The sequence below is a fragment of the Rhipicephalus sanguineus genome, chromosome 1 (assembly GCF_013339695.2).
Source record: "Rhipicephalus sanguineus isolate Rsan-2018 chromosome 1, BIME_Rsan_1.4, whole genome shotgun sequence".
NCBI lineage: Eukaryota > Metazoa > Arthropoda > Arachnida > Ixodida > Ixodidae > Rhipicephalus > Rhipicephalus sanguineus.
The window spans coordinates 279,585,113-279,598,085 of record NC_051176.1 but is presented as its reverse complement, the minus strand read 5'-3'; the positions used below and the strand labels follow the sequence as shown (position 1 = coordinate 279,598,085).

At 52.0% G+C, this 12,973-nt stretch overlaps 1 protein-coding gene across 1 annotated transcript; it reads left to right on the top strand.

Moving 5' to 3' along the window:
* The first annotated feature begins 2,236 nt into the window (after nt 1-2,236).
* LOC119382976 (uncharacterized) lies at nt 2,237-7,238 on the top strand. The gene is made up of 3 exons (XM_037650920.1): nt 2,237-3,119; nt 4,167-6,493; nt 7,152-7,238. Exons 1-3 carry the CDS (start codon nt 2,237-2,239, stop codon nt 7,236-7,238), a joined length of 3,297 nt encoding a protein of 1,098 aa, XP_037506848.1.
* The last annotated feature ends 5,735 nt before the right edge of the window (nt 7,239-12,973 follow it).

The following is a 12,973-nucleotide window of genomic DNA, read 5'->3' as shown; positions in this document are numbered from 1 at the left end:
TGATAGGCGAGATAACGAGTACCGAGACAGAGTAAGATGAGAGAGAGAGAAAGTGAAAAAGAATACGGTAAACGTATTGATCCCGATGCTCTCTCGGCGAGGTGGGGCGCCACTCAGCGCAGCTCCAAGCTCGCCGACCAACTCTGGTCAGTCCAGCAGGCCCTTGAAGTGGCGGAGAGGCAAGGCTTTGGCGTCCCGACATGGGAGACCTGAACCCGGGCCATCAATGTGCCGGGCAATCAATTAAGTTCTTTCATCCATCCATTGATTTATGTTATTATCTATTACTAATGCAAAAAAGCTTTATTTTTTATATATATACATTTGATCGAGCAGCAAAATTTCATATAAAATTTGTAACGCTTCATATTCTGTAACCTCCCTTATTCTAAAGCGATATAACGTTTTATAAAACTGCACAATTCTTGGCCAATCCCCCACATAGGGTGTGAGCCGTACTTGAAGGTGAACAAGAACAAGAGCATTTATAGCGCTTGTATGAAGCAGTTGTAAAAGTGGTTGTTTAGACTGGTTTCGTGATCCTTGTGGATATATTAACAGCGAAGCTGTTTAAGCCGGCCGTAAAAACTTTGGTGAGTACAAGTGCGTAAAATAAAAAAAAGAACTAGCATGATCATGAACGGGCATGTGCCACAGAATTTGGCAAATCCCACTATTCACCGCTGGTCTACTAAAAATGAAGAACGCAACAGACGGGTGGCAAACACCAATTAAGGTTTCTAAATAGACGTAACCAGTAATTGAGAAAAGCTTTAATAAACCGCCGGGATTAATCCAGTGATAAACAAACGCCGTGGCCGCACGTTTCAGCTTCGCTGAAGTATCGCTGAAGTGCTTCAGCGGTACGCACAACGAAAGAATACTAACCCCGTATTCAGAAACGCTCCTTGACTTGGACTTGACTTGAAACCGCCTTGAGACAGCGCGTTTGAAACACGTTTGTGCTGCCTTGGCACCGCCTAAAGACAGCGCGTTCGAAACGCCTTGAAGGCGGTGGCAAGTCAAGTTCAAGTCAAGTTGAAGTCAAGGAGCGTTTCTGAATACGGGCAACGGGAAAGGCGACAGCGGCAGCGAGAAGACCCCGAAGCGATGGAAGCCCTACGCGAACTACGACGTGCCCGTCGATCTATGGGAAGTGCGAACGCTCTGTTTCAGCGCGAGTAGTTTGGACATCCGTGTCGTGTCTGTGAGTGTCTGTGGCTTAACTCGAACGTTTCTGCGCTGAGGAGCGACCTTGAAACAACCTAGCATCACCTGGCTAAACCCTAGCAACAACCTGGAGGCAACCGGATTAGACTTCAGCACAGCACATCTTCGTGTTTCAAGCCTTCTGCGAGTTAGTGCAAGCTTTTTTTTTTGCCTGCAATTTGACGGTAACCAGGCAAACACACGCCTCTCAGCTAGAATTCACTTGGAAGCGTTCTGTCCAACCAACGATTATACACTGAAAGTGGTTGAAGTAGCAATGAAGCTATGCCTTAGAGCTGCCGCGACGGTCTATTTTGGGTTCTATACAGTATTGTGCTGCTCATCTGCTGCCCTAGGTTCTAAAAACGAAACTGTGCCCTTCGCCGTCATCTGGCCCAACGCGGATCATCGTCTCAGAACACTGGGCAGCTACGTCACGAGGGAGGGTGTGGCAAGATCTGGAGTTGAGCGGAGCTGAGTGCAGCGGCTGGTCGCACGCCACTGCCTTTTACGGCTAGAACTATGTAATCGAACTATATCACCAAAATATGTAACTGAAGAAAAAGTGTAATCCGTTTATTGTAACTGTTTTACTAAATTAATTAAAAGTTTTGATAGCAAGTTCTGTCGTTATCTGCCAGGAACGAGAGTGTGCTAAGACTTCGTCGAGCGCTGCCTTCCAGGCCTGATTAGTAAAAGGCACGGCTTCTACGCTTCGGACGCCAACGCACAAAAGGCAAGACTTCTACGCTCCGAATGCCATTGCACGCTTGTGGACGTCAACAGAGCCTGTCGGACGCCTACGCGACGCACGCCAGCTGAGGGATACGTCACAGCGGCAAGGTATTTCGCTACTTGTCCACGACAATCGCCATCAGCAAGCACGGTGCACGCAACAGACGTCCGAGCTCCCGACGCACAAGCAACGCAAGGTGGGCTCACATTACGAACCCCGGGTGAAAACGCGCTTTCGAGCACGCGCGCTGAGCGGGAAGAAGAGCACGCTGTGTAAACAGTCGACTCCAACATGAACACGAAACCAACGCCCGAGGCAGCAGGCGCCGGTGATGTTGTAAACACGGAGACCGGCGCTCGACCGCGGCGAGCTGCTCCTCTTTCTTTAAGGGCCAAAGAGAACTACGAGGCCAACCGTGAGAAATACTGCACAGAACTAGGCGCAGCATGGAGGAGAGTGGAGCACGGTATGCGGGAGCTTTTGGCCACGAATAAGAAAGATGTTCAGACGGCCAAGAATACACTGCGCGATTGTTTCGAGCAGTACAAGGACGTGTTCGCCAGATACGAAGCCTTCTTGGTCAAGACGAACTGCCCCGAAAGTCGACAAGAGCTGGATCAACGAAGACAAATTGAGGAGGAGCGTCGCGTTCTCGTCACGGGGAGCCTAGGGGAGAAGAGTGAAGATTCAGGCGTCAGAGACGAGCCACCATCGAGACGTTCATTCTCGGTCCACTCCACACGCTCTTCGTCATCACGGCTCACCTGCAGTTCGTCAACTATAAGCCTGGCTGCCGTACAAGCTCGTGCGGAAGCCGAGGCCGCGAAAACGAGGGCTCACTTCGGTCGCAAGGAGGCAGCTATGAAGCTAGAGAGGGCCAAGGTCGACGCCGAGCTCGAAATCCTTCGTCATGAAAAGGAGGCAGCTGCGGCAGAGGCGCATGCTGGTGCTCTCGAAGCAGCCGTGGTCCAGGATGGCGGGGAGAGCTTGCACGCACTACCGCTGCTGCATCCCCATCAGCGCACTGCGGATTACGTACAGAGCCAAGAGGCCGCGCACGCGCCAACGCATCGACATTCTGAGCTTCATACAGAAGAAAACGCTCCGCGTGATGACCTCAACAGCAGGCGGAACGACGGTGCACATGTTCATGACCACCAGACTGTCCAGCAGGGTAACCAGCTGTCCGTGAACACTACGACCTCAAGTGACGCAAGTTCCGATCTGACCGGAATACTGAAGTTCCTCAGCCGAAGAGACCTTCTCTCTACGAGCCTCACTAAATTTGATGACTGTCCGGCCAACTTTCGAGCATGGAAATTGTCATTTAGAGCAACAACGCGTTGCCTTGAACTTTCTGCTCAGGAAGAGCTTGACTTACTCATTGCTTGGTTAGGCCCGGAGTCATCAATGCAAGCTAATAGGCTAAAGTCAGTTTACATACATGACTTCAAAGCAGGGCTGAAGGCTGTCTGGAAAAGATTGAACGACACCTTCGGAAGCCCTGAAGTCGTGGAGGATGTGCTGATGAAACGCTTAGAAGCTTTCCCACGGTTATCGGGAAAAGACAATGTGAAGCTTCGAGAACTCGGTGACTTGCTACTTGAATTGGAGGCAGCGAAAGCGGACCCGTACTTGGCAGGACTGAAGTACTTTGATACTGCGCGAGGCGTGAACAGCATCGTCTTAAAGCTCCCACCGGGCCTCCAGGAGAAATGGATGACCGCAGGCTCAAGGTACAAGAAAGAGAACGAAACGGCGTTCCCACCATTTTCTTTCTTCTCGAAGTTCGTGAGAAACGAGGCTGAGGTGAGGAACGACCCTAGTTTCTTTATACGTACAAACGATGCCTTGCCGGATCACCATCCGAAAAAAGGAAAACAAGTTCCGAGAAACTCCTGCGGTGGAGCAGTGTCAGCGAGGAAAACCGAAGCAGACGTCATTCCAGAAAAGAATGATACGGGGCCGTTGAGCGTCAACAGTGCTAAGGAATCAGGGAGCTTAAACAAGTGGTGTCCATTCCACAAGAAACCCCATTCCTTTGAAAGTTGTCGTGCGTTCGCCAAGAAAAGCTTCGATGAGAGGAAGGATTTCCTCAAGAAACAAGGAATTTGCTTCCGTTGTTGCAAGTCGACAAGCCACATTTCAAGGCAATGTGACATCCCTCTGAGGTGCTGGATATGTAATTCGGCTAAGCACCACACAGCGCTTCATCCCTCAGACACGAGCACCTGTGATCCATCGGGAGCCGCGGAAGACGAGGCCAACGCTCAAAAATCTTCAGGGAACGTCACCACCACACGTACTGACGTATGCAAAAGTGGTGATGAGAGCAAATCGTGCGCAAAGATCTGCCTTGTGAAGGTAACTCACAAGTCTCAGCCACTGAGAACGGTCAATGTCTATGCCATTTTGGACGACCAAAGTAATCGGTCACTGGTCAGCTCTGAGCTCCTGGACGTCTTCCGTGTAGAGGGGTCTCCGACCAACTACACCTTGACAACGTGCTCAGGAACTACCGAAGTCACCGCAAGACAGGCCGAGGGATTCTCAGTGCGGGGCGTTACAGAAGAAATCAGCCTTGAGCTTCCGCCATTGCTGGAGTGCAACGACATTCCTGACAACAGAACTGAAATACCAACTCCTCAAGCTGCCAAATGTTACCCACACCTGAGTCCCATAGCAGACAATATTCCTCCAGTGGATCCTCGAGCACAGATATGGCTTCTTCTCGGTCGGGACGTTATTGCAGCACACAAGGTGCGTGAGACACTCAACGGGCCACGGAATGCTCCGTTCGCTCAGAAACATGACCTCGGCTGGGTGATCGTTGGGAACATTTGCATCGGCCGTGCACGGAGGCCAAGCACTGCAAGTGTTCTAAAGACTCATGTGTTGAGTAGTGGTCGACCATCCATCCTAGAGACTTGTGAATCTCACTTTACTGTAAGGAAGAGCAGAGTTCTTCAGCCTCAAGGTGGACCATGGTCTGGGTCGAGTGCCTTATCGGTAGCGGAAGTCAGAGACAGGTTTGCCGAAACGCTGTTCGAAACAACCAAAGAAGACAACGAACTTGCACTGTCCATAGAAGATAGAAAGTTTCTTGAGATCATGGATAAAGAGCTCGTTAGAGATCGTTCGAATAGCTGGGTAGGTCCTCTTCCATTCCGCACGCCAAGGTGCCGCCTCCCGAACAATAGGCAGCAAGCTTGGTCTCGCCTCCTGAGTCTGCGTCGCACATTGTGCAAGAACCCCGAAATGAGGGAACATTTCGTAGCTTTCATGAAGGACTTGTTCTCGAATGACTACGCTGAGGTAGTTTCACCGCTCGCTGACTTGAGGGAATGCTGGTATTTGCCCATCTTCGGTGTCTACCACCCGCAGAAGCCTGGGAAGATCAGGGTTGTGTTTGACTCCAGCGCGGAGTACAAGGGAGCTTCGTTGAACAGTGTCCTTCTAACGGGACCGGACTTCACTAACAGCCTCATCGGAGTGCTAATACGCTTCAGAAAGGAGCAGGTAGCGGTGATGGCGGACATACAGCAAATGTACTACAACTTCCTTGTCCGAGAAGATCATCGCGATTTCCTCAGGTTCTTGTGGTTCAAGAACAATGACATATCGGAAGATATTGTGGAATGCCGAATGAAAGTGCATGTCTTTGGAAATAGCCCATCCCCAGCCGTAGCAATGTATGGGCTTCGACGAACAGCCCGAGAGGGCTCACGGGTGTTCGGAGAGAGGGCCGCGAAGTTTGTGGAGAACGATTTCTATGTCGACGACGCACTGAAGTCCGTTCCCACGGAGGAAGAGGCGGTCGAGCTACTGCAGAAGGCGCAGAAATTGCTGGAAACGGCCAACATACGGCTGCATAAAATTGTCTCAAATAATGAGAAGGTACTTGAGGCTTTTCCCGTTCGCGACCGCGCGGCAGACCTCCGGGAAATTGACTTCACCGAAGACACATTGCCTGCGCAACGTAGCCTAGGGCTACTGTGGAACGTGCGCGACGACACGTTCCTTTTTCGCACTCCACCTGAAGACAAACCATGCACACGTCGTGGTGTTCTCGCAACGGTCAACGGCTTGTATGACCCATTGGGGTTCGTGGCTCCGGTGACTGCACGAGCCAAGCACTTTCTACGCGAGATAACAGCCGACGGATATGACTGGGACAAACCGTTACCACTTCACAGAGAGCAAGAATGGGAAGACTGGAAAAGCTCTATTCAAGCGCTGGAGAGTCTTCAAATCAGAAGACCGTATGCACCAATATCGGTTTCAGAAGCTGAGCGCAAGGAGATCCACATTTTCTGCGATGCATCAACACAAGCTGTCGCAGCCGTGGCGTACCTAAAGGTCACCGACAATACAGGAAGACACCACGTCGGATTCCTAATGGGGAAAGTCAAGTTGGCCCCCCTAGCTGAGCTTACCATTCCGAGATTGGAACTGTGTGGGGCGGTACTCGCAGTCGAATTGGCTGAACTTATCCAGCGGGAACTGGATCTGCAACCAGACATGCTGAAGTTCTACATCGACAGCAAGGTCGTATTAGGCTACATACACAATGAAAAAAGGAGATTCTACGTGTATGTGGCAAATAGGGTGCATCGCATTCGCAAAACGACGACGCCAGAGCAGTGGAACTACATTCACACTAATCAGAATCCTGCAGACCATGGCACAAGAATGGTCTCGGCGACGAAACTCGGACACACATCGTGGTTGAAAGGTCCTGACTTTCTTCGAGAGGGTGAAGAAACTGTGTTGCAGCCATCGACTTTCTGCTTGATGTCTCCGGATGAAGATAAAGATGTGCGCCCAGAGGTTAACACCTTGACAACATCGGTTGTGACAAAACAGGGGCTTGGGGCCGAGCGATTCAGCAGGTTTTCGAGCTGGGAGAAACTCGTCCACGCTTTGGCATTTCTTTTGCGAATTGTTCATCGTGTTAAGGGTGACGTTGAGCGAGCGAATGCGGTCGAAGATCTTTCTACAGCAAGAGAGACTGTGTTTCGCGCCGTTCAGCAAGATTCCTTTTCTGAAGAGATAAGCGCTCTTGAAGACAAACGACCTGTTTCCAGGAGAAGTCCACTTCGGAAGCTGGATCCATTTCTTGATGAGAAGGGCCTTCTACGCGTTGGTGGCCGCTTGCGCAGAAGTGATCTGCCGGAAGACGAAAAGCATCCTTTCATCATTCCAGGCCGGCACCACGTTACCACGCTTCTCATACGTCCCTACCATGAACAAGTACAACATCAGGGCAGACATTTCACGGAAGGAGCAGTAAGATCAGCCGGGTTGTGGATTATCGCTGGCAAGGGACGCATTACATCCATAATAGGAAAATGCGTCTTGTGCAAGAGACTTAGAGGTCGACAACAGGAACAGAAGATGGCTGATCTGCCAAAGGACCGACTAACCACCGATCCCCCATTCACCAATGTTGCGGTCGACGTTTTTGGTCCATGGATGGTCGCTGCCCGCCGCACAAGAGGCGGAGTGTCTAACAACAAGCGTTGGGCAGTGTTATTCACATGTCTGAGCATTCGTGCAGTGCACATCGAAGTCATTGAAAGCTTGGACACATCCAGTTTCATAAACGCATTGCGGCGTTTTCTCGCGATACGAGGGCCTATCAAGCAAATTCGCTCTGACCGCGGCACAAACTTTGTGGGAGCTTGCAGGGAGCTAAACATGAGCCCACAAAACATGGATCGTTCGCTGCTGGCGAAGTTCCTATCTGAAAGGGGCTGTACTTGGGTCTTTAACCCACCACACAGCTCTCACATGGGCGGAGTATGGGAAAGGATGATAGGAATCGCACGTCGGATCCTCGACTCGATGCTGCTGCAATCCCACACTCATCGACTGACCCACGATATCCTCACAACGTTCATGGCCGAGGTTTCCGCAATCATAAATGCTAGGCCCCTCATTCCGGTGTCTTCTGATCCGGAAACGCCCGTAATTTTGACCCCAGCGGCAATCCTGACACAGAAGTTGGGATGCACGACGTCAGGTTTGGAGGACGTTGCAATTGGCGACCTCTACAAAAGCGAATGGCGTAAGGTTCAGAATCTAGCGAGCCAGTTCTGGAAGAGATGGCGCACCGCCTATTTGACCACACTCCAACAACGAAGAAAGTGGCAAATCAACCGACCAAACCTCAAAGTCGGCGACTTGGTGTTGCTCAAAGATAAGCAAGCCGTTCGTTTTGAGTGGCCAGTCGGCGTGATCGTGCAATGCCTGCCTAGTGCAGACGGCAACGTCCGGAAGGCTGAAGTGAAGACGGCAAAGAATGGATCTGTTAAGACGTTTGTTCGTCCCCTATCAGACCTTGTGCATCTGATGACTCCATGAAATGATGGTGGCGCCCACAATGTGAATCGCCAGACGGGGAGTGTGCTGCTCATCTGCTGCCCTAGGTTCTGAAAACAAAACTGTGCCCTTCGCCGTCATCTGGCCCAACGCGGATCATCGTCTCAGAACACTGGGCAGCTACGTCACGAGGGAGGGTGTGGCAAGATCTGGAGTTGAGCGGAGCTGAGTGCAGCGGCTGGTCGCACGCCACTGCCTTTTACGGCTAGAACTATGTAATCGAACTATATCACCAAAATATGTAACTGAAGAAAAAGTGTAATCCGTTTATTGTAACTGTTTTACTAAATTAATTAAAAGTTTTGATAGCAAGTTCTGTCGTTATCTGCCAGGAACGAGGGTGTGCTAAGACTTCGTCGAGCGCTGCCTTCCAGGCCTGAATACGTATCATCAAATATGTTTTTCAGTGCGCGACAGCCATCGACAAGCAGTCTCTTTTGACCCACAACGATGACGTCAGTGACAGGTTATGATGTCCTGCTGTCTGCGAGTTATGCTTATAGCATAAAAAAAATATATCCCAGAGACCAGCGCGTCGAATCGTAATTCTTTTATTTCAGAAATTAAGCTGATTGAAAAAAAGAAAAATGTCGAACTTAAAGTCGGCGCAGCGAGGAAGATATACCGAGCGCCGGCGAAGGTCATCAACCAGCACGTTCGGAACGACCACACCTGCGTCATGTAGGAGCAGCGGCAGGAGCTGCCGGCCACGAAGGTTCCGCGAGGTCCATATCGAGAAGTAGGATCATTCCCTGCCGTCACAAGCATCCATGCCCTTCACTGCCACGGAAACGTCCTGCATATTGTACGCTGTCAATACCTGTTCAATTTAGTAACGGTGTACTGGTAGCCCACCTGCCCAGCCTCAATGCTTCGAATCCTGCAGCTTTCCCGCTGAACGAACGGCGACAATGCATTGGGGACAGCGGACGGCGGCCAGTGGCGTCATTTCAGTGACGTCCATAGTATTCTTCCGTGACTCTGGACGGGTGAATGCGTAACGGGAGCCAGCGCAGACGCTTGATGCTGGTCACACTGATTCGAAAGTGCAGGGCTCACGTGCCTCATTGCAGTGGCTCTGACGACGCCGACAGGCCTTTCCACCGGACGATGGTGAGAAGATGCAGTTGCTCTGGACATTCGGATATCTATTCCCGCTCTTATTGACCGCGTCCGGCGCGAGTTAACCAAAACGGTGTTGTTGTCGAACTGCAACCGTCGCAGCTTGTACCTAAATGGCGACAGAATGAACGAGCACGAAATGATAATGATAATGATGATGATGATGTCCTCGTCCTGATGGTGCTCACCCACAAAGGGCAATGGGCCAAGAACCGGGCGGCAGGATGCTTAAGGTAAACACCAATGATACTAAACAAATCTTTAAATTTAGGTTAAAAAATGTAATTGTTGAAGGAGCAAGCGGTCAGACTATCGAAACGATAGCACGAAATGTGCGAGGATACGTGGCCTACATTTCTTTCTCATCGTCTAATGCAGCGTGCTTGACGCTGAAGCAGTAAAGACAACGAAGTATCTTCTTAAATGATGTAGAATATTAATTTGTATAGTGTGTTAAGGTGTTTAATAGACAGCACTCAACGACGATGAGTAATGGCGACAGTCACGGCAAGGCACGAACTCCCTGCGCGAGCGGCGTTCTTCTTCAAGCAACCAAAGAGGACGACCCACTAGAAGGGGCTGGAGAGGGTAACCCATTACCATGTCCCAAGGCTTCTCTACAATTACCCCGGGTACGAAAAGGGAGCCGTCCGGCGACCTAACAACTCGTCACTATGAGTGGGTCATAGTAGGCCTTGAGGCGCTCCACGTTGACAATGTCGCGCCCTCGATGGCGCATGTCCGAAGCTGGTTCGATGGGTTCGATCAAGTAGTTGACCGGGGATGTGCGCTCGACGACCCGGTATGGGCCTTCGTATTTCGGCAGCAGTTTTGAAGAAAGGCCACTTGCAGTGGTAGGGACCGAGAGCCATACGAGCGCTCCAGGGAGGAACGTGGGTTCAGAAGTAGTGGTGCCATCGCGAATGCTCTTCTGCAGCTCTTGTTCCTGCGTCGTAAATGTCTTGGCAAGCTCGCGACACTCTTCAGCGAGCCTGGCTGTGTCAGAAATAGGCGCACACTCAGATGGATCCGGCTTGTATGGAAGTATTGTGTCGATGGTGTGCGACGGATGCCTTCCGTACAGTAAGAAGAACGGTGAAAAACCAGTAGTGCTCTGAGGGGCGGTGTTATAGGCGTAGGTGACGAAGGGCAGAATGGCATCCCAATTGGTGTGATCGGCGGCGACGTACATTGACAGCATATCGCCGAGCGTTCGGTTAAAGCGCTCGGTTAGGCCATTCGTCTGCGGGTGGTAAGCAGTAGTTTTGCGGTGAACAGCATGGCACTCTTTCAGATTGGCTTCCACGACTTCCGATAAGAAGACACGGCCTCGATCGCTGAGAAGCTCTTGGGGTGGACCATGACGCAGTATGAATCGGTGTAGTAGGAAGGAGGCAACATCGCGCGCTGTAGCCGCTGGGAGGGCGGCGGTTTCGGCGTATCGCGTTAGATGGTCAACAGCGACGATGGCCCAGCGGTTACCAGCCGAAGTAAGAGGAAGTGGTCCATAGAAATCGATGCCCACGCGCCCGAACGGACGGTTAGGGCAAGGTAATTGTTGTAGACCTGCTGGCGACACGTGCGTTGCAGGTTTTCGGCGTTGGCAATCGAGGCAGGAGCGAACGAACTTCTGCACGTAGCGGTACATCCCACGCCAGAAGTATCGTTGTCGAATGCGGTGGTAAGTTTTGGATACCCCAGAGTGCGCGCATTGCGGGTCAGAGTGGAAGGCCTCGCATATGTCAGAACGCAGACTGCGGGGTATCACTAGTAGCCACTGGCGGCCGTCGGCGTTGTAATTGCGTCGGTGCAGGAGGTCGTCACGAACGGCGAAATGGTGGGCTTGACGACGCAACGCGCGAGTGGATGGTGTTGCCGTCGGATCAGTGAGCAAGTCGAGCAGCGAGGTGATCCATTTATCCTTGCGCTGTTCGGTAGCGATAGTGTGAACGCTGATCGAAGCAACAGCTATGTGAGATACTGAGCAGGGGGCATTGTCGTCAGGCAAGGGAGAGCGCGAGAGGGCGTCGGCGTCAGCATGCTGGCGTCCGTTGCGGTACAGCACGCGGATGTCGTAGTCCTGCAGGCGAAGTGCCCAGCGGGCGAGACGGCCTGAGGGATTCTTCAATGACGACAGCCAGCATAGTGCATGATGGTCGGTGACGACATCAAATGTGCGACCATACAAATAAGGTCGAAACTTTGTAAGGGCCCATATGATCGCCAGGCACTCTTTTTCCGTGACTGAGTAATTGGTCTCGGCTCTGGTAAGCGTACGGCTTATGCCACGACATATTCGGGGAACCCTGGTTTGCGTTGCGCAAGGACAGCGCCGAGGCCTACACCGCTGGCGTCCGTGTGTACCTCCGTTGAGGCCGTAGGGTCGTAGTGGCGTAGTATGGGAGGAGACGTCAACAAACGACGGAGCTTTGCGAACGCGTCGTCACACTCGGACGACCACGAATTTAGGGGTCCGTTACTTCCAAGAATCTTCGTCAGCGGCGATATGATGGCGGCAAAGTTTCGTATGAAGCGTCGAAAGTATGAACGCAGTCCGACGAAACTGCGCAGTTCTTTGACGGACGTAGGTTTGGGAAATTCGGCCACGGCCCGAAGCTTGGCCGGATCGGGAAGGATTCCGTCTTTGGACACGACGTAGCCGAGGATTGTCAGCTGCCGTGCCGCAAATCGGCACTTCTTCAGATTCAGTTGGAGGCCGGCGTGGCTCAAACGGGTCAAGACATGCCGCAGACGTTGGAGGTGCGTGGAGAAGTCCGGAGCGAAGACGACGACGTCGTCCAGGTAACACAGGCACGTGTGCCATTTCAAGTTGCGCAGAACGGTGTCCATCATGCGCTCGAAGGTCGCGGGCGCATTACACAGACCGAACGGCATGACGTTAAACTCGTACAAGCCGTCGGGCGTGACAAAGGCTGTCTTTGGTCGAGCGTCATCAGCCATGGGTACTTGCCAGTACCCCGAGCGCAAATCGAGAGATGAAAAGAATTCTGCTCCTTGGAGGCTGTCAATCGCGTCGTCGATTCGCGGCAGTAGATAAACATCCTTGCGGGTGACCTTGTTGAGCCGTCGGTAGTCCACACAGAACCGCACAGAACCGTCCTTCTTCGCAACGAGAACAACAGGAGACGCCCATGGGCTGTCGGAGGGCCGAATTACATCGCGTCGAAGCATATCGTCCACTTGCTCGTTAATTACCCGGCGTTCTGTGGGAGACACGCGATATGGACGTTGCCGCAGTGGTGGTTGGGCGCCAGTGTCGATGCGATGCGTAACAGCGGACGTGCGGCCGAGGGATGGTTGCCCGACATCGAAAGAATGACGAAATTCATCCAACAAGCACAGAAGCTGCGAACGCTGGACCGACGTAAGGTTGTCAGCAATGGAGGGGACCAAATACAATCAGTAGGTTGACGAATCAGACGTGGAAACAGCACTGATGGAGCGGAACGGTACAGTGCGGTCATCGGGTTCGTCCAGAACCTTGTGCGTCTTCAACGGGTT